Source organism: Sturnira hondurensis, unplaced genomic scaffold, assembly GCF_014824575.4.
Source record: "Sturnira hondurensis isolate 20B ecotype Veracruz unplaced genomic scaffold, ASM1482457v3 Scaffold0021143, whole genome shotgun sequence".
NCBI classification, from domain to species: Eukaryota; Metazoa; Chordata; class Mammalia; order Chiroptera; family Phyllostomidae; genus Sturnira; species Sturnira hondurensis.
Genome location: NW_028093774.1, coordinates 2,209,161 through 2,236,222, shown reverse-complemented (window position 1 = coordinate 2,236,222; position 27,062 = coordinate 2,209,161). Strand labels below are relative to the sequence as shown.

The 27,062-nt window shown below is 50.1% G+C and overlaps 1 protein-coding gene across 4 annotated transcripts in view; it reads left to right on the top strand.

Moving 5' to 3' along the window:
* The window catches only part of EML1 (EMAP like 1), a 143,147-nt gene that overhangs the window by 92,312 nt on the left and 23,773 nt on the right, over positions 1 to 27,062 (top strand). For 2 of the 4 annotated variants that reach the window (XM_037031193.1, XM_037031195.1), the window contains exons 3-7: positions 1,597 to 1,732; positions 10,471 to 10,605; positions 21,124 to 21,152; positions 22,206 to 22,262; positions 24,605 to 24,734. In XM_037031193.1, coding sequence (XP_036887088.1) covers positions 1,597 to 1,732; positions 10,471 to 10,605; positions 21,124 to 21,152; positions 22,206 to 22,262; positions 24,605 to 24,734 — 487 coding nt within the window. The remainder of the gene's footprint in view (positions 1 to 1,596; positions 1,733 to 10,470; positions 10,606 to 21,123; positions 21,153 to 22,205; positions 22,263 to 24,604; positions 24,735 to 27,062) is intronic. The other 2 variants (XM_037031194.1, XM_037031196.1) reach the window with 1 other exon arrangement.

The following is a 27,062-nucleotide window of genomic DNA, read 5'->3' as shown; positions in this document are numbered from 1 at the left end:
ATTTCCGCATTTATATCAGCTGTAGTTGTGAAAATGTATTATAAGCGCATAGCACTTTCTGAAGTCTGGTCGCTCCAGTCCCACCATTCGGGAAGGTGCACTTTTCGTTGCAGGCCTAACTGTGGACATTTAGACCTCAGATTCCAAATACCTGAGAGCGGAGATTTCAGTTGCCAACCTGTGGAGTCTGCGGGGGTTTTACTCTCGGTGACCCATGGGGACAGTCTGTGAACCAGTGTGCAGAGTCACTGTTGGCCATAGGTTCCACACGATTGACTGGGTCTCTGCCTCCACCCACCCCCAACCGGGGCCGTCCACTTCCACCCGGCGGCTCTTCCCCTTCCACTTCCGGTGGCCTGTGAGTATGAGAGCCTGTCTAGGTCCACGGGAACCTGGCGTTCCTTCAGAATGCCCTCCTCACGTGGACTAGGGTCGTAGATTTCGGAGCGGAGGAGATGTCCTGAGAGCATTTATAGACTAACTTCAGCCTAATTAGGAGAATGGGCCCAGGGGGTCTTGCCCGCCGTGGGCTGCCAGTCCGAGCGTGCTAGGCACACCAGGCCCGGAGGAAAAGAATGCAGTGGTGACCCAGAAAAGGCCACATAATGCCTTTTCTCAGCAGCGTGAATGCAGACTCGTCCGCTGGTTGTGCGGGCTGGTTCCTTCCCTTTTCTGTTGTATCATATTCCGTTGTACAAATGGACTGAAGGACATCTGGGTTGCTTCGGTTGTTGTAAATATTAAATGCAGATTTCACATTAACATGTTTTCCCATCCGTGGCTGGGTTGCGTGGTAAGACTGTATTTAGCGATGGCCAGCTCCCTCCCAAAGCGACGGTGCAGCTCTGCTCTCGCACCAGCAGCGAGTGAGTTCCTCTTGCTCCAAGTCCTGGCCAGAAGTCGGTCCTTTGTCTTTTGGAGTTTGGCCATCCTAATAGGTATATCGAGATGTCCCATTATTGTTTTAATTTGTGTTTCCCTAGTGACAGAAGATGCCAAGCATCTCTTCATCTGCTCATTTGCCATCTGCGTATCTTCTTTGGTTGGCNGTGTGTGGGGGGGGGGTGGGGGGGGGTGGTCTGTTCAGATCTTTTGCCTGTTTTTTTTTAATTGGGCTGTTTGTTTTCTCACTGTTGAGTTTTTAGAGTTTTTTTTAATATTATTCAGATCCTTTACCAGCTATGTGATTGGCAGATATTTTCTCCAAGTCTGTGACTTGTCTTTTCACCCCTTTGATAAAGGCTTTTTCACAGAGCAGAGCTGTTATGATGTCAGTGAGGTCCAAGCTGTCAATTTTTTCTTTCCTAGATTGTGTTCTTGGTGTTGTATCTGGAAAGTCATCCCCACAGCTTTCTCCAGTGTGTTCATCGAGAAGTTTTATAGTTTCACATTTTACACTTAAGTCTGTGGTCCATTTGCAGTGAAGGTGGATGTCAAGGTTCAGTGTGCCAGCACCCCATGTTAGAAATCGCTGTTGAGTTGCCGCGGCACCTTTGTCCATTCTTCCACTGGTAGAAGCCAGCTCCTCCCCGCATGTCCTGAAGAGTTACCTCGACAAGGGGCGCATCCTGAAGTCCTTTCCCACTTGTCTTACAGCAAGACCACTGGTGCAGGCCCTGCCTCTGAGAACCACCGTCAACAATGGCACTGTGTTACCAAAGAAACCAAGCGGCTCTCTGCCGTCCCCCTCCGGGACCAGGAAAGACACGGCTGTGACGGCGACACCCAAAAGGTAGGCACGAGGGCCTTGGGTAGACCCTGAAGGCAGAGCCACCTCGGGGGTTAAACTAGGTCTTCCTCTTCCTATGACACTTTGCCATCTCCCATCTGATTAAAGCCTGTAAATTTCCTTTTGGAATTGTTAGTTTATAGAAATGCAACTGATTTTTGTGTGTTGGTTTTTATATCTGCAACTTCGCTAAGATTGCTTATTAGTTTTAAATCTTTTGTGTGTGAGAATCTTTAGTGTTTTTTTAAAGATTTTATTTATTTATTTTTAGAGAGAGGGGAAAGGAGGGCCAAAGAGAGAGAGAGAAACATCAATCTGTGGCTGCTTCTCATGCGCCCCTAACTGGGGACCTGGCCCACAACCCAGGCCTGTGCCCTGACTGGGCATCAAACCAGAGACCCTTTGGTTCACAGGCTGGCATTCAATCCACTAAGGCTCACCAGCCAGGGTGAATCTTTAGTGTTTTTTTACAGATAAGATTATGTCATCTGCAAGCAGAAATAACTTCTTCCTTTCTAATTTGGGTGCTTTTTACTTCTTTTTTTTGTCTGACTGTACTGGTAAGACCTCCAGTAAGTAGAACTGTTGAGTAGCGGTGGTCAGAGTGGGTGTCCCTGCTCTGTTCCTGTTTTTGAAGGAAAAGCTTCTGCTCTCTCACCAGTGAGCACGACACCAGCTGTGGGCTTCTCATATATGGCTTTTTATTATGTTACGGTAGTTTCCTTCTGTCTCTAGCTTGCTGAGTATTTTCAACATGAAAAGATGTTGAATTTTGTCAAGTACTTTTTCTTCATCGATCAAGAAAACATTTCTTATTTGTCCTTCATCCTGTTAATGTGATGTATCACACAGATTGATTTTCCATTCTGCTAACGTGATGGTTGCATTGATTTTCATTACATCGAACCATCCTTGCATTCCCAGCGTGAATCCCTCTTGGTCGTGGTGTTATAATTAGTTTAATGCACTGTTCAGTTTGGTTTCGCCTTGTTGCGGATTTTTGCATCGGTGTTTGTCAGGGGTGTTGGTCTGTGCTTCTTAGAGCTTTGCCTGGTTTTGCTGCTAGAGTGACGCTGGCCTTGCGGGACGCGATGGTGAGTGTTCCCCTGCAGGTCTGTGGGCAGTTGGAAGAGGATGGGGATTACTTCCTCTTAAAGGTCCGGTAGAACTCACCAGTGGTGCCATCTGGTCCTGGGATTCTCTTTGTTGGGAGATTTTTCATAGCACTTCTGTGTCCTTCCAATTGCAGGTGTGTGCAGAGTTTTTATTGGTTGTGATTCAGTCTTGGTAGGTCGTGCATATCAAGGAGTTCATCCACGTCCTCCGTGCTGTTGGTTCATCAGCACGGGTTCCTTCACGGCAGTCTCTCAGAATCCTTTTTATTTCTGTGAATCAGTTCTGATAGCTCCCATTCCATTTCTAATTTTTGCTGAGTCTTTGCTCTTTTTTCTTAGTCTAGCAGAGGACTTTGTCAATTTTGTTCATCTTTAAAAAGATTCTTGGTTTCACTGATTTTTAAAAACGGTTTTTCTGTTTTCTATTTCACTTAGCTCCGCTGTACTCTTTATTATCTCTTCACTTCTGCAAACTTTTGGTTTGGTTTGTTTTTTTTCTTTTTATACTTCCATGAGGTGTAAAGATAGGTTGTTCATTTGAGATCTTTTTTCTTTTTAATGTAGGTGTTTATGGCTATAAACTTCCTTCTTAGTTCTATTTTCTTCACATCCCATAAGTTTTGGTATTTTTTGTTTTCATTTTCATTTGTCTCCAGGTGTTCTCTAAATTCTCTTTTTCTCCCTAAGATTTTATTTATTCATTTTTAGAGAGAGGTGAAGGGAGGGAGAAAGAGCTGGAGATAAAATCGATGTGAGAAAGGAACATTGATTGGTTGCCTCTCACACACACATGGGCTGGGGACTGAACCTGCAACCCAGGCATGTGTCCTGACTGGGAATTGAACCGGCGACCTTTTGCTTTTGCAGGACAACCAACTCAACTACACAGGTCAGGGCATATCTTCTAAATTCTCTAGCAATTTTTTCTTTGCCCATTGGTTATTTAAGAGTAAGTTGCTTGAAGTAGCAGATAGTGAAGAAAGTGAGATTTTCTTTTTTCCTGAAGAAAATAGAATTTTATAATTCATACCTCTTTATATATTTAGAACTTATAAAAATAAAATAAAATTTTTTCAGAGCAAAGAAAAAGTAAAATGTGGGAAGTTATTACCCAGCTGCCAATTATAAATACATAGATTCTAGACTGAGGGTCTGGGAGTCTTGGTTTCTAGTGCAGAGTATAGTGAATCACTTGTGTCCCACCCCCCCCCGCCTTGGCATGTACGGGCTCCCACGAATGTCTGTTGCCATCTGTTTGGAAGTTGTAAATCCACCAGCGTCGGACTGTCACTCTGTATTTGTAAAGTTCCTGTAGACCACTCATTAGGAGAGAATTTCAAAAACAGAGAGCCAACCAGGCATCGTAAATTTAGGATTAAAACCAACTTGCAAGCACTTCCAAAATGTTTACAACCGTGTAGAAGTTTCCTGTAATCAGAGTTCCAGATTCACGCAGCTGGGGTATCTGTGGCGTGCGGATGGATGGGTACGTGTTCGTTTTCTGTTCCCTGGGGGTTTCCAGCCTGGTGCTTAAGAACAAAACCCCCTTTGGAGAGTGTCCAGGACCTGGTGGTCGAGCTTTGTGTTGCCAATTAAGCCTTCGATTGGGGGCTGGATTTGGACCCCTTGGGAGAAGCTTTGTCTCCGTTAGTCAAAGGAGAGTGGGCGGACAATGGGGAAGACTGTTGTAGGTCCTGCCTTGCGCAGTGGGGGTGCCAAGGCTGACAATAGAATAGCATTTCCACGAGCTCCACACAGAGATAGTCGCTCGGTCTCCCCGTCCCTAAGTGGAGTTTCACAATAGGGCAGAGCTGTGAGCAGAGAGATCAGGACAACCAGACGGGCACAAAAAGGGAGCATTATTTGAAACCCGCTCAGCTCCGAGCGTGAGACAGGACGGTCAACAGCTCCCGCTGCACCCACACAGGCAGCTGGCCGTCCTTCGGAGAAAGAGTCGCCCTCGCTAGAAACACAGCTTTCATGGATGCGCCAAAGCCAGACAAGTATCGTTCACAGTTTGAAGAATAGGACAACAAAATCTACTGTTGGTTTTTACAAAATGACTCCTTCTAATACTTTTATCATTGAGACCCCTTGAAATGTAGGCCTCAGATTCGTGCCCGGGGTCGGTTCGCAAAGCAGACCGGAGACGACGAGTCAACACCTACCCCTTCATCAGCAGTGACGCCCACTCCTCCCTGGGCTCAGGTAGTCGGCTTCTTGTGGCAGGAAAAACAGCCTCTTGGCATCTGTCAGGTTCTCTAAGGTCACCAGGCTTCTTTGGAAATTACTTCGTTTTTGCCACAGAGATACGTCTGGAGACAGTGTAAAGTAAGAGCATTTCCTAATCACTGAGGCACGTGCTCTGGGCCCGGTAGATTTACTCACACCTTGTAGGACAGAGGCCAGGTGAGTCCTGGTCCCCTGGTGGGCTCCCAGGGCTTGGCATAGTGCCTGGTGTGCGGGAGATGCCTCGTGAGTGTTTGTTGAGTGAGTCCTTGTTTCACTCTAGTGTTGGATGCCCCGGCTGCTGTGATGTCATCAGAGAATCTGTGACCACACAGACTAGCTGCCTGTCAGATTTCTGTTTTCTCTACTGTAAAGAATTTGGGATCATTTTGCAAAGTTTTGGAAAACCAGTTCTTGGTTCTAAGTCACATACAAAAGGAAGACATGATTATAGCTTATTACACTTAGAGTTATCAGATCATAAGAAAAAAAGATCTCCACTTTATCCTGGTCACCGAGCTGTACAGCAGAAATTTCATTCTGTCTAAATGTAGTTTATATTGGCCAAGCCCACTGGGTGGAGATACAACTGTAAAATGTTCAGGACTTGGGTCTTTGGTCTGGGAGGGTAGCAGAGAGCAGGAGGAAGAAGAGGAAATGCTGGTACCTGGCATTTCTACCCACCCCCCAGGATGTCTGTGGGACCTCAAAGCCAGAAGAGCGGTCCTCCTCACTTGCTGTGCCCAGGGGGCGTGACTTCTCTGATAGCCCCGATGATTGCTTTGGGAGACTGCTCACGGTGGCTCTGCAGAATCATTCCCTCTGGCTACCCCCGTCTTGTCTTCAATCTTTGTTTTCTGACCTTCACTCTGGGTCCTAGTAAATCCTCTTTCATTCATAAGAGCGCTTGGCTCTCAAAAGGAAATGTCTTGTTTTTTCTGTCTATACAACAATGCCAGATTTTTTTTTTAAAAAAACAGTTTTACATTTCAATGCAAATGTGTGAGTGACAGGCGTATGGGAAGAGCTGTGATGGATTATATGCAGGCCTGTGTATGCAAACCACGGTGCGTTTCCGTTTCCGTTTCCGTGTGGAGGCGAGTTCCAGCTTGTGGGGTTGCACTCCCACGTCGGCTGCTCTGCTTCTGGGCGGCTCTGTGAGTCTTCTCACTGCGGGTGGACCGAGCAGACGCTCAGCCAGGCGAAGCGTGTCCCTCTCGTCCGTGACCCTGGCTGCCTCCCCTCCCCTCTAACACCCCAGCTGGAGACCTTTCCCAGTGCCTCCTGTTCACCACGTCTCATGTCCTGTATTGATTATTGGCACCTGTGGGATTTTTAGACATTCAGCAGGTCCTCAAAATTCCAGTGCTGCCGTGTCTCACTAACTGCAGGTGGGCCTTGCGGGGGGCCCGGTGAGTGGCTTCATTCCCCAATTGGTTTCCTCAGCTGTGCACTGGGGCGAGGATACTTCTGCGGGGGGCTTTGTGAGTTTACGTCAGGTGGTGTTAAGCAGAGTCCTCAGTGCCGCTCACTGCGGCTGCGCTGTGGTGTCTTTCGTTAATGCTCCCCACTGACTCTTCCGACCGCCAGGTTGAGTGTTAACCCCTGAAAACTTGGCTTTCAGCTCTTTAAGGGTGCTTTCTATAAATGTTTATTTATAGTTTTCCCAGCACTTTCTACGTGACGGAGTATTTGAGCTGGGAGGGACTTTAGGGACCATCCCCACTTTCTCTACTTTGCAAGGAGAGTCTGTCTGTAACAGGGACCCGGAGCAGGGATCGGGGACTCCTGTTTGCCGAATGGGCATCTATTTTCCTGGTTTTTTCAGGTCATTTCATCCAGCTGAGAGGTTGAATTTTTTCATTTCAATGTTTGGGTGAGGACGCTGAGACTAGAGTTTTGGGAACTTGTCTGAGATCGCCCAGCGAGTCAGCAGTGCCACCTGGTCTTGTAAGACGTCAGCTGGCTCCTCTGCCTCTTAAAGGGGCAGCCCACACAGCAAGGACAGGCAGCGGAAGGGCGTGCTGTTCAAGGCATGGGACTCCACCACTAACTTCACCACTACCTGAAACACTCCAGGACTCTGTTGGTTAGTTTTTAATTTGAATTGAATGTATTGGAGAGACACCGGTTAGTAAAATTATTAGGGTTCAGGTGTACGGTCCTGTAATGCATCATTTGCATATTGAATCGTGTGTGCACAAAGTCTCCTTCCATCACCCATTTACGCCCTTTGTCCCCTCTTCAACCTCCCCCACCCCCTCCCAGTCTTTCAGTTGCTAGGAACTTGCCATGAACTCCCACAAGGACCCTGGGGGTAGGATGCCTGGGGACCGGGGACCTAAGAGCCTTGAATGATTGGCACAGAATGACCTGCCACGTCACGATAGCTTGAAGTTTGTCGTCTTTGGAAAATCCTGAACTTTAAGCACAAAGGTTTCTGTAATTGTAAGACTTCAGTCCAAAATCTCAGAAATGTCATGTTCTCCTAAGATCTGTAATTTCCTTGTCCCCAAATTGACTGTTCTAAAAATTCACATTTTGACCTTAAGGCACGCCCGTGCTGGTCCCGGCTGGAAGACTCAGGGGCTGTGAATCAGAGCCTCCTCGTCACCGACGGGACTGCGCAGAAAGCTCACTCAGACCCGCACGGTTTGGGTCCTTTCGTTTGTGTTGCTCACTCACTCAGCGAACTGGTGTTCAAAGGCCAGGACGCCATGTGGTTTTTAAAAACAGGCCAAGAGATGAGATGGAAGTTGCAAAGGAAGAAGGATGGCACGTGGGCCCAAAGGAAGGAACAGACTGAGCAGGAACCGAGAGTAAAGGCAGAGGGGGGACGGTGGCCACCGAGGTGCAGCCCCGGAGGCCGCAGGAGCCCTGCGCATGCGAGCCCTTGCTCGGTCTGACCTGTAACTGTGGAGGTGAGGGAGCTGCTGGTCAGCCCTGGGACCACGGTCCCCCCGTCCACCCCACCCAGGAAGCCCAGTCATCTCTCCTCCATCCCAGGCACCCTGGCCGGTCCTGCCCTTTTTTCTTGGTCTGGGCCGCCAGCCACTCTCCTTGTTCCTTCCTCCCATCTCTCTGGGTTCTCCGCTACCACCCACTCCCAGACAGTTTCCTGTCCTCATGTGGGGATTCCCTCCACATCTGTGGTTCAGTGACCACCAGCTGGACGGTTCCTGCTCTGAGCCATACCTGGGTCGCAGGCGTGCATGATTATCCCCCCACACACACACCTCCACTGCACCCACCCGCCTATTCTCCCTTCTTCCTTCTTCATTCTAGAGCAGGTGCTAAATTAAAGTGCTTTGTGTCCCTTCATTTAATAGATATTTATCAAGCTTCTATGCCACTAAATTCACAAGAACAATAAATGAGGCAAGATCTCAAGAAATGTGTGGCCGATGATGAAAACTTCAAAACTTTGCAGGGATACGGGTAACACAGTTACATGCTCCAGGAGCGGCACGGGCGGCCCACACCCCCACCCAGCTCTGTGACTGCTTGTGGGCCGGTGCCTCCCACTGCGTCATTACAGCACGTGCAAGCCCTTACCTCTCCCAGAAACTCAGCCTTCCGGGGTCTTCCCCAGACAGACCCCCGGGTTTCCAGCCACCCTGTCCCTGGAAAGGGGCCGGGCCGGCCAGTAGTGTGTGGGCTCTTCGTGCAGGAACGATTTCACAGCTCGAATCCAGGACGCTTTGGGAGTATGTGCACTAAAGCTGGAGACAGAGGAAGGACTTGGGACAGGAGAAGCAGCGGGGGGTGACCAGGCGGTACTCTGCTTTGGCTCCCTAGAAACGTCGTGAGAAGGAAGTGAGTCCCGTGGGGTCGTGGGGGCTCCCCAAGACGTGGAAGTCACCGAGACAGAAGTGGGCGGAGTGGGACTGCTGTCACTCACCGAAAGTCGGAGAGAAGGGGCCTGGAGACAGGTTCCCGGGATTAGCCCAGGACGGGCTGGCACCGCCACAGCCCGCTGCTCCCCAGCCTGCAGGTCTCGGGGGACCCCTTAGAGTTGAGGATCAATTAAGTTCATGCCTGAGGAAGGGGTAAGAATGGGGAGGGTGTGCTCCAGAGAGAGCCTGGGGCCGGGTCCTTTGTTCGAAGGGTTCTCATCTGTCTTCTAAAGGCCAGAGCCCTGACGGAGGTCCTCAGGGAGGGTCTGCACAGAATATTCCTCAGCTTCCCAGGTGTGTTTGTTACTGTGCTGACACACCAGGGTCAGTTTCTGGTCAGCTTTACCTCTATCTTGGGTTTGGGGTTTTAATTGGGTTTTTCTTTGTTATTTATTACCCTGACTTGCCCCGCCCTTGGGTTCCACCGGCACTAATTGGCGTCTGCTGTCTATCTCCCTGACCGGCCGTTTACTCTTTGGTCAGGGAGCCAAGGTGTAAACCATTTGCTCTCAAGTGTCCGTGGTCAGGGAAGATAGGATCCTTTGACTTCCCAGCTGGCTGCAAATGGCTCAAATCACGTGGCCCTACTGGTCTCACCATCTGTCTCAGTGTCCCTTCTCCCACTTATCAAAAAGTCCACAGAAGATTGCTCAGGGCCAGTGTGGGCATCACTCCTCCGTGGGGCATCGCGCACAGGGTGGCATGCTGTGTCACCTCCCGTGGCACTCTGTGTTTGTCCCACATGAGCCTTCAGACCAAAGTTCTCCAGTATCAGCACGACTGATGCTCGGGGCTGGATCCAGCCTTGTCGTAGGGCCGTCCTGGGCGTCACTGGGGAGGGAGCAGCATCCCTGGCCTCCGTCCACCAGATGCCAGTGGTAGCCCTCTCCCCCAGCTGTGACAACCAAAAATGTCTCCGGACATTGCCACTTGCCCCTGGGGGCAGAGTTGCCCCTGGTTGAGCACCACTGGTCTAAGCTGAGGCCTACTCAAGCGCAGGGTCACGCCCTGCTAAGCCCTCGAGGTTCTCTCACACCGCCTTGTGGGGGTTCTTACCTTTCAGCTTCCTCTGTGACTTTGACCTGTGCTGATCACCATGGTTACAAGAGCAGTGGGGGAGACACTGAGTCCAAGTGAAATTCTGAAAAGTTTTTTGATCTCTGTAGTTAGGTCTTGAGAACCAATCTGTCTTTCAAAGATTTCTTATTTATTTACTTTCAGAGAGAAGGGGAGGGAGAGAAACATCAATGTGTGGCTGCCTCTCATGCGCCCCCTACTGGGGACCTGGCCAGAAACCCAGGCATGTGCCCTGACTGGGAATCGAACTGGCGACCTCTCGGTTCACAGGCTGCACTCCATCCACTGAGTCACACCAGCCAGGGCCAATCTGTCTTTTAAACATAAGTGTGGAGACATGATGCTCTGTGCATGTATTTTACACTTGGCCGTGAAATAAAATCGCTCTGTTAAGGGCCTCCTTGTCGTTTGCCTCTCACTCCAGCACCATCAAGCGGACCAGCTCTTCTGAACGCGTGTCTCCCGGCGGCCGCAGGGAAAGCTACGGAGACCCCAAAGGCAACCGGAACCGCACGGGCTCCACCAGCAGCTCTTCTAGTGGCAAAAAGAACAGCGAAAGGTACAGGCACGGAACCCGTGGTCCCCACTGGTCAGATGCCTTGTCCCTCTTTTCCCCAAAGATGAGGCCAGACCGCCTCACACACACGGAAGCTCGGGGCTCTCAGGGCCGCCTGGGCCTCTGCCGAGGTCATGGTGGGCACCCGTGGAACAGCGCTGGGGCGGTTACTGTCCAGGAAGGAAGGGCAGCGTGAGTGCCCGGCATGCTCATGCGCAGAAGTAGCTGCTGAGAACTCGCCTCGACCAGCTACGTGGAGTTGGGAGGCTGTTTGTTCCGAGTTTCCGTGGGGGCACTTGGTATTTTCTAGCACACTCTGCTGCCACGTGAAAGTGAATTTCAGTAGGCGATTTTAGTGTGTCAGCAGTATTTTCTCCGACAGAGTGGATGAAAGGTTATACTTTTATGATTGGTCGGAAACTATTTTTAACACTGAGCTAATGCCAGAAGTAGGAACTGTTTTCTCACTGGATTCATGAAATGCATCTACTCCTGATTTTGGATTTTCTTTGAGATTTGTGTATGGTGGATTATGATAGATAGCTATGAAACGAATAGGAACCCTTTAGGAGTGAAAGCTAGTTTTGGGCATTTTAATTGCTTTTTATGTTTAAGAATGCGTTGTGCATGGGAGATCGGTTTCTCTGTGTATATTATACCTAATGCACTTTATTCTGTCTTTTTATTCGTTGTGCTTTAATCGTGCTCTCTCTACTGAGCAGGGCTTAGGGAGGAATTTCAGCTTCACAGGCTAAACTCTTCCCCCTCCCCCCCCACCCCCAAATGTTCGTGTAAGGAAAAGGCTTAGTCATTGAGCCCTGGGCTCCGACCCGCAGGCTGTAAGATTCCCAAGTCTGTAAATCCGTCTTGTTCCAGGTCTGTGAAGGAAGCTCGAATGCATTTTCAGTTTTATTCCTGAAAGACCATCTTTTGTAGGAAGAAAGCGAGCGCTTCTCACATCTGTAGCAGGTCAAGTCCATGGTCCACTGACGATCTCTCAAACCCACTCACGTGGGTTCAGTCTCCTACTGTAGACTGTTGCTGCTTCTTACAGGAGATTATGCTAAGTGGGTGATAATGCCCTGGAAATGAGGCCAGGTGGTTACAATGCAACAGAGCGTGAGCTCGGGGACGTGCGGTGTGGCCTGCGAGCGCCTGCGGATTCGGAGAGGGCCCGCAAGCTGACCTGCGATGTCTGGATCTCAGCAGCCCTTAACAACTTGGCCGCTTCTCTGTACATCTGCGTTTTATTAAGAATTTCCAAAGGGAATCTGCGTGGTGCAAATCCAGATCTGTTTTATCTTTTAAATCCTATGGCTTTAGAAAATGTCCTGGGTAAATATTTCCGTAAAAGATATTTACAAAGGGTTTTGTTTTTTTTTGTAAGTGCCACGGTAGGAAATTTTGATCTGGAAATGAGGCCCTGAGTATGTTTACTAATCATTCCCTCAAAATAATTTAAGCAACTGAACACATCCCATTAGACTGGTAGAGGCCAGCAGCACTCTGAACTGGCTGAGCTGCACGCACCTAAGGAGATTCAGAGGGAGAACCCCTGCCCCTCTTGGGTCACGGCTGGGACGGACAGACACCTTCAGGAGTCCAGAGGAGGTGACTCAGACAGGAAGAAGCAGCAGCAGAGAAGCAATACAGTGGAGGTCAAGTTGGTGACTCAGTCGCCGCCTGGCCCCCTTCCTCCATCTTTGCTCTCCATTGCCCGTGAGCGGTGTGCTGTAGGGCAGCGCATGCGGCCGAGCCGGAGGCTCACTGACCAGCACCCAGACCCCAGAACTTCGAAGGTGCATGGGAAGGTACCAGGACTGGCCCGGTGCAATGCAATTTCTCTTTTAAACATGCAATTTCTCTTTTAAACATGATGGTGTTCGGTGGCCTCAGGACAGTGTGGTGTCTTCCCCGTCGCACACTAGTATTTGTCCACGGGTCTGGGATGCTGTCTTGCATTTCAGAAGGATTCCTTTTTTGGTTAGTGCAGGCGCGAGACCCTATGGAAAGGATGCCGGCTCTTGAGTGAGAGGAAGACCGGGGTTTCCGATCAGTTCTGCCATTTCACTTCTCCGAGCCTCACGTCTCCCTCCATGAACTGGGGTTTTGAATCTTACACATTTGTGAGAAATGGTAGGAGAACCCCCAGCACGGCCCATGGCACTTGGAAAATGGGGACCACCGTGGGGACCCCGGTCACACTGTGAGGCCTGTGCAGGGTAAGACGTCCGGACTTCCACACCTTGTGTCCCTTGTGGGTACAGGGAGGGGCTGCCAGGTGACCTCTGAGGTCGTTGGTCACTTTTCTGGTCTGACGCACACTGGATGGCACCCACTTAAGTGACACAGTAAGCACTGTGACCTCAACCCAGACTTCAGCAAAGCCCAGAAGTGGTCAGGTGGATGTGAAGTGTCGGGAATGATCGCAGTTCTCACGGTCGCTGTCACATCAGAACAAGCTGGTCTGTGCTCAGTGAAATACACCAGAGAAAGACAAATCCCTCATGATTTCACTTATGTGTGGAATCAACAACAACAAAAAAATGAGTAAGCAGAACAAAACAGAAATAGACCCACAGAGAGAACAAGCTGCAGGTTGTCAGAGGGAAGGAGTAAAATTTAAAAAAGGAACCAAGGTACCTTGGCACTGGGCTAGGCTGCCAGTCCTAGAAACCAGGCTTTGAGGGGAAGTGAAACAAAGTAGGTCACATACAAAGGTACAAAACACAGGCAGGCTTTGGCCTGGTCACGCAGCAGCTGAAAGTCTGCGTATCTCCAGAAAGGTGGAAGAGGAATGCGCTGGTCTGCGGGTTGTGACTGATTCAGGACCGCTCACTCACGTGCCCGTGAGTGGGGGCGATGCTGTGGCGGGAGAACCTCAGAGCTGTCCTGCCTCGTGGGGGAGACGGGTCCGGCGAGCCACAGTCCCCGTCCCCGCTCGGCGGCCCTGCAGCTCACACACACCAGCACCGCAGGCAAGCCTGTTGTTTAATTTGCGCTTGGCGAAAATTAGAACAAGGCTCCTTTCCCTCGAGGAAAACCATTCCACATCAACCTGTCTGTTTCTCAGTAACAGTAATTACAGCAAATACCAAGCCAGTTCGTGTGAATTGTACAAATCAGACTGTTGAACCTAAAATAACAGTGTTTTTGAGATCTCAACATTCACATTTTCTGAGATGTAGTTCATTTTAAAATTGTGATGTTCTGCTTTCATGGAAGCTATATTATTTATAATAGTGTCAGTTTTCTTGCGTCTCTATCCCGTTTTCTTTGGAAATGGTCCCTGGATTCAACAGTCTTCCGTGTGACATGGTAGACTTTTATCTTAGCACACTTAACATTTTACAGCACTTGGCTGGTAATGAGCCACAAAATAAATAGCACTTAATGTTTGCACTGACAAAACCTCCAGAAAAAACAAAAGCTATGTATGGTGATGTAATATTTACTTTATATATTATTGATGGCAAATAAATATTAATAATCAGTGATCCACATCATAATGAAGTACTTATTAAATTCAAAAATGGGATTGGAAATAACATTTTGATGAACTCTCTGGACTATCTAATGTAGCCAGTATACTAGTCCAGTAGGAATTTTTTTAAAAAAGTGTTTTACTTAAGACAGAAAAACAGTTACTATTTAGAATGAACAATTCATGATAGATGTTAGACTGATAAACTGTTTCAATGATAAACTGATGGGAATGTAATTCTTTGTAATTCTGTTGGTATGAAGTAGACATACCAACTTAAAAAAAACCAAAACACTTTGTTTCCATCAAGAAGTTCTAATGGGCTGATTTAACAAGAAATGTGTCAACCATCTGCTAGAAACCTTGTTGTAACACACATATAAACTGCCTTTCTTTGGAGTCAACATTATTTGAGAGAAACTTCAAACTAACCACGAAGACGTCGGTCGTGAGGAAATGGTCCTTAGAAGTCCTCTCACTTCGGACGACACGCACCCCCCGCACTGACTGCTGTGCCCAGACGGCCAGGAGCACCACCTCCCAAATGCTCTGGCAATTTGGACTGACACCTCGAGGCCCCCGGGTTTGTGCTTCTTTCACGGCACCATTGCCGTCTCTCCCTCTCATCCTCGACCGCAGGCTCAGGGCCCTCGCCGCGCCCAGAGATGAGGCCTCTCCAACACCAGCTGCTGCTTGTCCCCCGCGAGGTTCCCTCTTTCTTTCTTGGGGAAACTTAGTTATTACACACGTAACATGTGTTTTAGGAAAACCAGATGTACAAAAAAGAGGAAGTGGAAATCACCTCTGATCTCAGGGGCTCACAGCTAACATTTTCTTACATTCCCATCTGGTTTTGTTTCTAGGGTGCAGGGTGTAGTTTTGTACTCTCCGCCTGTGTCTGGGAAGCCTCTGTTTCATTGACTCCACGACCGTGACTTTGTGTCAGTAAACACACTCTTGCGGCGTCATTTTAGGTGTGGGTCATCGCCCTTCTGGGCAGACGCGCTTCGGTTTGATGTTCAGTTACCGACAAGGTTGCTCTAAGGTGGTCCGGCGAGCCCACCGTCGGAACAACACCTGGCACACAGCAGGTACTCGGTAGACATTTGTTGGGTGAATCTTTTTCACCCCCGTCAATGCAACACAAAACGATTCGACCAGCTGGGTGACATAACCCAGGGTCACTCCCAGCTCTGCCGCTTTTCTGTGGTGTGACTGCCGTCGGTTCCTTCCCACCCTTGAGGTTTTCCTCGCTGCCATAGAAGCAGCACCGACCTCCCCGGGCTGTCCGAAGGATTAAATAAGGTCACGCACGTGGAATCCTTAGCGTGGAACCTGCCTACTGTTGGCCCTGGGTAAACGGCAGTCCCAGAGACTGCTTCCCCTTCCACGCTGTTGGGGCTGGGGTGCGAGCCTGAGGGCCCCTCCCCCAGTTTTGAAGTCCCTCTCCTCCCTGGGACCTTTCAGAATCTTCCAGATCTTCCTGTTTCTGCCCTCACCCCGACTGGAAAAGAAAGAGATCAGAAGTTCTGGGCACTTCCCGTACCTTGCTCATGCAGTTCCACAGCCCCGCCAAACATACTGAGTGCCTACTACGTGCAGAACACAGTGCAAGGCTTGGTGGTTAAGTGAAAGGGTTTGCGCACACAGATTCATTCTCTCAACAAATGTTAATGATGCATGTGACTGAAAAGGGCCAATTTCCTTCCTTTCCAAAGGACTCAACACAGACTAGTGAGAAAACAGACGACTCAGTTAAAAAGCAGAGAAAGGGTTCGATCAGGTAGTTCAGTGAGAAAGACAAATGCCAATTAACTGATGGGAAGATGATCAAACCCAGTCTTAAAGAAATGCCAACCTAAGTAAGGAAAAAGCCTATTTAGAAAAAAATTATTATAAAACCAAACACAGATTCCAAAAATACCTACACACAAATGCATAGTTTGATGCATTATTTTACACTTCCCAGCACTTAGCAAATGGAGAGTTTTCCCTTCTGAGTGATGTGCGTACGTGTCTGGAAGTTCAGCGGGGGAGTGTGGTCAGGCATTTCTGGAGGAACACCAGCCTGCCCTTCCAGGCGCAGCTTGGGGTGCCCCTTTCTCTGGGCAGCTGCCCTGGCCCTCCGGCTGAGCCAGGTGCCGGTCAGATGGCTCTGGGCCTGGAACTCCTTCCCCACACCCACTCTCCTGCCCCTCCTCGCCCCGACGCTTGAGGAGGGAGAAGCTGGGGAACTTCTTACTCTTCGTATCTCTAGCATTTTGCACAGTGCCTGGCACACAGTAATTGCTCAATAAATATTCGTTGACACAGTGAAAGGATGTTATCTATTTAATTTAAACCATTTAAGAAGTATGTAAACACTACCACCTATTGGTGGATGATTTTAACACTACATTTTAGATTCTGAAACAGATCTCTGTGGAAATTACATTATTCAAATTAGGCCTTTTTATTTTTAACTGATGAAATTACTTCATTCTTCAGGCCCTGGGGTCATTTATCCTTTAATAAACATTAAAATCATAATTGCTAATATTCTTTATGTTGTTTTGTTTTGAGGCTCTTAGGTGAAGAGCCGGAAAATACATACAGACTCTTGTCAGTGCAGTTAGGGAGAGGGAAGTGATATTGATAAACCATGCTCTGGGTACTTTGTCACCCGGTTTAGTCGGTTCTGCCAAAGCCCCGTGCCTCTCAGCGGTGGCTTCCCTGCTGAGTGTCCGTGGCCAAAGGAAACTACGGCTTGTGGAGGTGAAGCGACTGGCCGGACAGGTGGGCGGGCAGGTCCCCCGACTCCACGCTGGTGCTCCACCCCCCGCGGTGCGCCGGAAGTGGCGGCCAGAAGTGTCTGCGAAGCAGCCGTTTTTGTCCCCAGTAGAGTCTGCAGTGACTTCTAAACACTTTAAATAGGTGTTTCCAGAATGACCCTTTTTCTAGTCAAAAGCTGGTTCGGGCAATTTATGTAAAGCATTTTTGCTGACATAGTGTAGTGTTTTGACTTCCAGAAGGAATTTTATTCTTGGACGGAATCCTTTTCAAAAGGAGGCGTGGACTGTAGGCTGAGGGCCGGCGTGTTTATAGATGACTAAGACACTGGGAAACAAGATGTGCGACCTCGAGGTGGTCTCCTTGGTTGACCCTTGTCAGTCATTCTCAAGAGCTAGCATCCCTGCTGGAACTGCTGGGACAGCCTTTGGCCCCCACCGACTCTGCTCTGAATCCCTGTGCACGAGTGGCCTGTGTGTCAGGTCTGATGTGTGTGGGCCGGGCCCCCGAGCCCCCCGAGCCCCCCGAGCCCCCCGAGTCCCCCGAGTCCCCTGAGCCCCCTTTTAGCAACTTGGGTAAGTTGGGTGATGGAGATGAAGGTGCTGTGCGGTCCCACACAGAGGGCAGTGGATGCTCGGGAATCCGGGTCCGGACACGTCATAGACGGCCAGTCTGCAGTGTGCCAAGTGTCCCATCAGATGAAAGGGAAACCAGCCATGGTGGGACGGCCCCTGCACCCAAGGTCCTCAGTGAACATTCATGGGATTTGGGACACGAGGCTGGGACAGCTGTAGCTACTTTGTGGGTGTGAGGGAGGGAGTGCTTCTTGCCCCAACTGCCTGGTTTTCTGCTGCTGCCTCCAGACCCGGTCACTGGGCTGCGAAGGCTCCAGGCTACCTGCATCCTCTGGGGGTCCCCAGCTCCTCTTAGTGCTTACAAGAAAGAGGCTTAGGGGAGTCTTCCTGAACCCACCGGTACAGGGGAGTATACGCCAGCTCCTGTAGCCAACGCCCTTCCTGCCAAAACACAGCCGGAAAAGCTGCCCGGGATTGAAACAGTGTTCACTTTGCAGATACTGGCGGCAGCTGACTGTCAGAATAGCCAAGAGAGGAGGCTGTGCTCGCCAAGGGGAGATCCTTCCTCTCCTCTGGGCTGGCTTCTCTCATAGGCTTCGAGGCAGGGTGGCCATACCTGTATGGGCCCCACACTCAGAGAGGGATGGACGGAGTCTCCTCGGGTCCCAGAGCCCATCCCCTTCCCACACAGAACCACACCTGGGCTGCCAAATCTCTCCACGGAGCTCGCTCTAAGTAGTGGGTAATCGGAGACAAGTCACGTGACACCCTGAGAGGCGGTCTCCCGGTGCTCTCACAGCCCGGACACGGACACGTTTCGCAGGCTGCTGGGCGGGAGGGGCCTACTCTCAACTCTCCCGAGGGTGAGCTCTGGAAAGGACATGTGTCCAGGGTGCGGCTCCAGGTCACTGGTGGTGACGAGCACCCACAGTATTGGGTCATCGGTACCCTCACATATTCGGTGGGTTTGCCCTTCTCTCTGGTTGGCAAGACTTGTGTTACAGGTGTGCATTTGTAAGACTTGCACATATGTGTGGAACTGCCTTTTCCCAGGCACCCTTGGTGCATTAGTGGGGATAAGGGATGTTAAAGTAAACGTAGTGTTTTTTTCTATACAAATGTAACTTTCTAATATAATGCAGCATAGTAGTTGTATGTTTTTCAACATAATAGATGAAAATGATGCACAGTTGAGGGAGAGAGTTAGGAAACGTGAGCACTTCAGAGCCACCTGGTCCTTCTCTGGGTGATCTCGGGTGGCAGGCCCAGGCCAGCTTCTCCACTCCACAGGCGAGGCCCACGGGCCGCCGTGTGCTGGCGTTCAGGTCCCCCCTGAGGGCTTCTCTTTCCAAGAGTGATGGAAGCCGCAGCTGCGCATTCCGTGCCCCAGGACATGTGCTGGGCGGCTTGTTTCTGTGTGTGTGGCTTCATGTCTTTCTCCTCCTGTGACTGGAGCCGAGGTGGAAAGAACAGCTTCCTGTCTCCCGATGCCCTGCCTGGTGTCCCCGGCGTCATGTCTCTGTGGTGTGTGCTTTGCCGCCTCCTGTTTCAGCTTTCCTCCTATGTCTGTGTGTCCTTGCCCTGCCTGGGAATCTAATAATACGGGAAATTTGGGGTGAAGGCTTGTGCTTCCGCTTAGAAAATCATATGCCTGTCTCTACCCGCCCCCCGCCCCCAGCAGTGAGAACAAGCCAGGTAGTCTATGAAATTGCAACTGTTTTAAACCGACCAAGTTTCATGTGATGAACTCAAGTCCAAAAAGTGACAAGCCCGGTTTAGGGAGACCGCCCCAAGGCGGCATTTATCTCCAACAGAGCTGCAAGAGGAGGGAGGCCTGTGGCCGGGAGGACAGGGCAGCGACAGAAAGCTCGGAGAATCCGGAAGGGCTGAGTGCGGACCTGAGAGTTCCCAGGGGGACCACTACACACAACCCCCTTCCCCGCAGACCTCAGTGAGCTCAGACTGAGGGGCCAGCAGGGCAGGAACTGCTGAAAGACGCCCTGTCTGAGGCCCAGGCCCACAGGCCCGAGTCGTCTGAGGGCAGAGCAGAAAAACGAGAGAAGTCCTCCACACTGGGCCTCTTGCAGGCCCCCCAGAGGTGGCAGGGTGGACTTGGGCCCGACTGGGGGACCGAGGGCTTCTTGCCGGACACCAGGCAGCCGCTTCTCTGCTGGGAGGCAGCCCTTCTTCCCACCGGCCCGGGCTCACACCTCACCAGGTTCCAGGCACCGACACTGCCCGAGCGGAGCCCAGCACCTCCCTCCTGCACTCACCTCCTCCTAGTGGGGAGAAGCAATGAACTGGGGGGCTCGGGAGCGGCACCTGCAGAGCATGTACAGTGGACTTCAGAGAGGGCCTCACCAGGGAATGGCTGAGCCCAGGCCCCGCATGGGCGGGCCTGCGGCAGAGCCGGCACAGGAGCTCCTGGCAGGTGCCAGGGACAGGGTGGCTGAGCTCAGTGACTCGGGGAGGAAGTGCCAGGGGGTCAGTCGGTGTTCAGGGCCTTGTAGGCCGATTTCAGCCTGGGGCTTTTCCACCAACAGGCTGTGCCGTCAGAGTGCCTGTTCTGTGACCAGAGGTCAGCGCTCAGGAAACTCCGTCTCCCGTAGATGCAGCCGCAGAAAGCACAGGCAACCGGGGTGCCGACGCCTCTGCGGCATCAGCAGGGCCCCCCGAGGCTGTGGGAGATTACCCGGACACCCAGGACACTGTCTATTATGCCATGCAGCTAAGGACAGTTTCCTGGTGGTGTCTCTCAAAGTATTTCAAGTTAAAAGTGAAGGAGAAAAGTGGTGTTAGGATGCTGTCCGCTCGGGTGTATTTTTTAAACATGCACACACAGAGAACCTGTGAGGTTCACCCCCCTCTACAGGCTCGCGTTCCGCGTGGCTCCCTCGGCTGTGCGTGCATTTATCAATGTCTGCTGTGTGTCTGAGGGCAGGGGCCACTTGAGAGGCCGGCGGCCCCGTGAGGATAGCATGGACGCTGAAGCCGCTCGGACTCGGGGTCCGGCACTGGCTCTGTGTCCGAACGGGCACACTTTTGCCCCGCCTGAGCACCCTCTCCCTGTCTAGCAGGGCAACATCCCCACCAGTGGCTGTCACAGGAGGGCTGTGTCTTCTGGTCCGAGGACTCCTGCTGCCAGGTTGCCCTGTCGAAAGCTTGCCCCTGGGGGTGACCTCAGTCCACCTGTGGCCCGACCTCAAAGGCTTTGGAGGTTTGGTTTCCCCGGTGTGGCCAGGGGGTGATCTCAGCCTGGCCGAAGTCTACAGCGGTGTCCCCACACCTCCAGTGAGATGCCCCTCGTTCTTCCCTATTCCTTTCCAAAGCACCCTCTGCTAGTTTTATGTAAGCTTTTTAAACAATGTGTCAGAAGCACACGGGAAGAAACCAAACCTTCGGACACATTCAGGCAGGGCGGTTGCCCTCTCGATGAACCAGATGTTCTCCTTCTCCAGCACTTGTTGGCTCAAGAAAGGCCCAGCTTCAGGGGTGGAGTGGGGGCCGCAGCCTCCTGCGCCCGGTTTTGGGTGCTGGGTCGCAGCTGCTCCCTTTTGCAGTTACTGGGCTCTGTCCTCGTTAACTCGCGCCACTCACCTGGCCCCCATGCGACAGACCAGCTCGCAGCCGTGCGTGGGTCTCAGGTGCGTGCGGCCAGTGTCCCTTTAACACCTGGTTTTCTTTTCTCCGCAGCAAGCCCAAGGAGCCCGTCTTCAGCGCGGGTAAGTCTGCCGTGACCTTCGTGCGGGTGCCCCTCACTGGCCTCCTTGGGACCTGAGGCAGCGAAGCGGCTGCTCTGGGAGCCAGCTCTGACACGCGGGACTTCGGGGGCTCGCCACTCTGATCACAGAGACTGCCCGTAAAGCGGTCATAGAAACTAACCCTTTACTGACCCCCTCTGAACACCGATTCAAGCGACGTCAGTAAGGAGGAGGGGAGAGGCCACCACCAGTGCTGTCGGCCGCAGAGGTGTCTGACCTTCTGGCTTCTCTGAGCTGCACTGGAAGAAGAGTTGTCTTGGGCCACACATTAAATGCGCTGCAACACATAATCACACACACCGAGAAAAATCTCATAATGTTTTAAGTAAATTTACAATTTTGTGTTGGGCCGCGTTCACAGCCCTCCTGGGCTGCACATGGCCTGCGGGCCGCAGATCGGACCCCCCTGCTGGGGATTTCTGGTTACCAGACTTCTGCTGCCTCTGTCCATCCCACTCACGGGCTCCTGCTGCCAATATTTGCACTTCTCTGAAAAGTAGAGTTTCGAATGCAGCGAGTTACAACTTGCCTAGAAGTAGCCTTTTCCCTTTTCCTGTCTTTGATTTCCTAACCTGCACACTGGCAGTTCACACAGACCATTCCATGGGCCTTTTCGTAACACATTTCACAAGGTAGATGCTATTTTTAGAATATCAGACTTACTTAAAAGTGCATTTGAAATGTAAAACAATTGACAAATATGCAGTTAGTTAAATCCATTCATTTAATTTTAGTCTTCCCAGATTTTCCCTTTAATTCAGAACTGAAACATAGAAGTCAGAGCTTGGGGTTTATCAGCAAGAGCTTTAGTGTTTATTTCATTTTCAGGGAGCATGAAATTACCTACCATTACTGATGGTAAGCCTGAGGAGCTAGGCTTACTTGTCAGAATCCCTGAAATGTGCCCAGGTCTCTTTGCCAGGGGGCAGGGGCACCTCCCACCGAGAGCTAGTGCGCGCTCCGCAGCAGGCAGGCAGGCAGGCCCCCTGCAGCGCTCCACGTCTCTTTATCTAGCCCTTCTGTCCCTGTCTCCGAAATCTCACGGGAAGCGCCGGGTGACACACTGCGAAGGTAGGCGCCTCTCCGAAACCTCATAGCTCTCTGAGCAAAGCTGTGGCCCAGGCTCCAGAAACTGTTTTCATACAGGCAGACAGACAGATTCTCTCCTTGTATGAAAATGTTTTTGCGAGGCAAACCACTCGGATTGAAGCTAAGCCACTGAGCATTGACTTGGTTGGGTCTAAAGAAGCAGCTGTCATTTGGATCTTGATTGATTATTGGCCGATTACAGGAACTTCCAGAAAATCTGTGTAAACCTTAAGAGAGCTATAGGACAAGCCCTGGGTGTCCACCGTTTGAAATGGTCTCCTGCACCGCGGCTGGCCTTGTCCCCTGGCACCTCTGCGTTTGGTGGCTGTGTGCTGTCACCCTAACATGCCTGAACGAACCATGGCTTCTCCTTGCTGCGTTCTGATTTTAGATGTAGGACGTCTGCGTTACCAGTCCGAAACCACGCCGAGGCTAAGTCCGGTGCTTTTTGCCTAGTCCAGTCGTTTAGGTTTGTGGAGTAAGTAAGCGAGCCTCGGTCTTGAGGACCGTGTAAGCCACACCCCACTGCAGTATGCACAAGTAGTATGCTTGGATTAGATGCATACACGTGGACGAAATCCAGCCACGTGGGCTCTGTGCGTGCTGCAGAAGAGGCATTGTGCTCCTGACCTGCAGTCTGGGGTCCTCCCTTCCAGGGGGGTGGACAAGGTCACCCGGAGTTAACTTTAAGCTCTGTCACGCTGGCCCTTCTCTTCACATCTGTCAGTCTGATGGGTGCTTTTGGGTTTTTCAATGGGCCACACAGTCTGATGTGCTTAGATCTGGGTGAGGGATAGTGACAGGGAGGAGGTTTGAGGCCAGGAGAAGAGCCTGTGTAGGGACCCAGAGCAAGACAGACATGTAGGGTGGCAAAGCAACACGGCTGGCCAGAGAGGAGAACCCACATAGGGTGGCTGGGCCAGGCAGTTGGACCTTAGCATGCAGCAAGAGACAGGTACAGGATTTTGGTGGAGATCTGTGAAATTCAATTTTGGCCTTAACGGACTTGGCAGCAGTATGTAAGATGGCCTGGGGGACCAGTAAGAGAGGCTGCTCTGACGGGGCCCCTGGTGGCCTAGTCCAGGGGAGCTGGGGAGGAGGGAGCCCAGTGAGAGCCTTCTAACAGGGATCCCTGGCACACGGTGACCGGCACCCTGCGCAGAAGTGAACACGTGTTGTCTTACATCCCAAGTCGAGCTTCACTTGCAGAGCGAAGAGTGTGTCACTTGCATGTGTTCGAGGTCTGCAGTGTGTGCACAGTAACAGAATTGAGATGGCCTCTGGCTGTGCAGGCAGCGTTGCATGCGGCATCGTTTGAAACCCTTAGGAACAAGGCTTACAGAGCTAATTCGTAACAATGGTACCCAGCGGTGTTGTGGTGACTTCATGGCGTTTCCTCACCACTCGCCTTCTGCGGATGATTCTTCTGTGAGTGACGTACAGATCTCCCTTGTCCCGACTGCCCGCTATTTAAGGGCCACGAGAGCCCAGTCCTGTGATCTGTGGTGAGGCACTGAGTGCGGGGAGTTCTGAACCCACTCTCATCAGAAGCCCACCAGCACTCTCGCTGGCCTCACTATCCCCTGGAAGTGCAGCCAGAAAACCCCGAGTTGTCTCCTTTTCTGAGTCCAGGGGTTGCCTCGTATTGGCGTATTAGTGGGTTTTACTTGTGCCCTCACAGTTACTAAAGCATCGTAAGTTATTATAGTAAAATAACTTATAATGTTTCATGATAGAAAATGTTTGCTCTAGGAAGTTTTATTTCTCGGTTTTCCTCTCCAGTGGGCCCTTTTGCTCTTTCGTTCTCCATTTCTAGCATTTCTTTGAGCGTTGTCCTTTTTGCATGCATCCCAGCATGTACTTCTGATTTGGGGTGTCCATTGTAAAAGATACACAAAGATACATTTTTACACTGTGCTATTACAAGTCAATTTAAACATTGAAGGGTACCTTACAAATTTTGATATTGATATTATATATCCATTAAACTCAGTAAAAAGTTTCAGTGGGTTTTTTGTGTTGGTTGTCATTTGGGAGGGGTGCCGTTTTTTCCCATTGCGACGGTAAAGCAAATGTAAGCACCAAAACCTCTCGTGAAAAACTACTAGAACCTAGTTCTTTCCTGTTTTTTACATCTTCTTCTGTATTTTATGTACTTAGGTCAGCAGAATGTCAGAAGTATGTGAGGGGAAGTTAGACGTTTGTTAGGAGTGGCAACAGAGGGCAAAGCTTGCACGTCTCCACCGAAGGGCTGGAGAAAGCACATCTGCCTGCCGGTGCCCTGGGCGCCGAGCGGTTCACCGCCCTCTCTGTTCCTTTTGCAGAAGAAGGGTACGTGAAGATGTTCCTCCGAGGACGCCCGGTCACCATGTACCTGCCCAGGGACCAGGTGGACTGCTACAGCCTGGAGGCCAAGGCAGACCTTCCAACCAAGAGGCTCAAGCTGGAGTGGGTGTATCCTCCATCCATCCCTCGGGCCTCTGTGAGGTCCTCAGCTCATCCAGGCTTTCGGCTTCATGTTTAACTATAGAAACTCGTAAAACTTAAGTCCTCTTAAGCTTCTAAGGACAAACTCTCCCACTCAAAAAACATAATTTAACAAAACTGGCTGTACTTCAGCAACCAGGGAGACTAGCAGAGTAGCTCCCTCAGAGTTGGTGATTGGCTTGCCACTCCCGGGGGCCTCTAGTCCTCACTCAGATGCACAGGCACCATCCTCCTGGAAAGAGGAGACTGATAGCCGGGTGGCTGTCTGAATGATTTTTTATTGTTTAGACAGCTATGGGGAAATGCACGACTAGTTTCTGGCCTGGGTTTTAATTTTTCTGACAGAATCAAGTTAGTTAAACACTTAATTGAAAGGCAGATTTAGCCAAACTCATCACAGTGGGTAGAATCTGAGGTTCTAATGAAACCGAAAGTGCTGATCATTTTAGCCATCCCGTATTTAATCAGCTCTTCGGGGGCGGTGGAAAAGCCAGGGCTTTACACTGTGAAAGGAGACAGCGGCCAGAATGCAAGAAAATGCTGAACTTAGGAATGAGAAAGCGAAGCTATCAGAGAGTGAAGCTATGCTGGCAGAACGCTGCTAAGCTGAAAGGAAGAAAGAATGACAGCCTGGAAGGAAGGACGTGGATCCCCCCAAACCTAGTAGGGCTTGGCAGCCGCAGGAACCCCACATCCACGCTAACCTGGCCTCGCTGATCTGGTGAGAACCGTGAGTACCCACATACTAAACGAAATCTCCACGCAGCCTAGATGTAACCCCCCTTTGAAAACGTAGGAAGCTCTCCCCCTCCCCAGAACCTGGGCCACAGCGTCCGAGTCGGCCCTGTGACTGCTGCTCTGGAAACAGCGCGCCCAGGGCCTCTGTCGCAGGAGATTCGGAATGCGAAGTCCTCCCAATGAGAAGGCCCTGAAAGACAGGACAGCGGGGCCGCAAAAAAGGCTGGATTACGCGTGGGTTTTTCTGCTTCCTTGTATTTTGCTTTAACTTTTCACTCTAGGCTACTTTTGCTTCACTGTACTGCTTTATTTTACTTTGGAGGAGCCTGCAAAGGCCACCTTCCAGGCCATGCAGATTTTAAGAAAAAGAGCAAAAATCCTTTATTCACCCTCAAACAAATATTCGTTGAGTGCCAGTTTAATGCAAAGCCCTGAGTGCAAATCACACAAAGTGGATGTGAACTGAGGTTGGTGTGATGACACTTAGAAGAGTTGCTACTGTATTTGGAACTAGGGAATCACATACTCTGGAAACTTTTTAGAATTGTCATCTGTACCTAAATTTCTCCCGCCAAAATATATTTTTATTTTTTCAGATTGAGGTGTCAGAAGCATCTCCTGAACCTATTTTGGGATTTATTTCAGTGCATGGAAGTGAAGTGATTCAGTTAGTTTCTTCTTAAGTCAATAATTGTTAAGTTGGTTATAGCAGATCTGGAGAACATTATCCAAAACACACGCTTGTTCGGCCTACTCCCTGTTTATATTTTAGAAAACATCAAACAGTGGTACTCGCTCCAAATAAGTGGTATCTTTTGCTAGGCTATTTTTTCACATATGAGTTTACATGTTTTGCTCTCCAAATAGTTTTCAAGGTTTGGAAGTATACACACCAAAATCTCAACAGGTAATTATCCTAAGGACCTGGGAATGGTTGGAGGAAGGACCTAACTTTTTAAACACATATGTGTGTGTGTTTGTGGTCTGCACCTTTTACAAGTACTTTGATAGTGAAAAGGATTTAGCTCCAAGATTACAATAAAAAATAAACTTAAATTGACTTAAACATGTTAAAGTCAATTATCAGTGTCTTAATTTTTTGAAAATATTCTAAAACATGAAGAATTATCAAAGCTTGGGAAAATACAGACAACTGTAATTGAACAACAATAAAATAATTTTAAAAATTAAAAAAATTTGTCAAAGCTTAAAAGTTTTTTTGGAATAGGGTTGATAACCACACTACTTAATATTTGGAACAGTAGTTACTTATCATTTTCCAGTGTATTTTTTCCCATACGAGCTACACGTGACACAAACTAGAATAGAGATTTGATTAATTTCCCAGTCATGAACCTAAAACCAGGCCGAGTATCTCTCATTGATCCGCAGTGTAATGGCCATTTCAGTTCCCAGTTGTAAGTTTGTGTCTCAAGACAACAACAACCTGAATTGGTGACAGAGGACAGACTCGGGTGGCCCTGCTGCTCCCTCTAATTCCAGTTCCGGAGTCGGGCCCTCGCCCTCGAGAGATCGGAGGTTCAGGAGGGAAAGGAA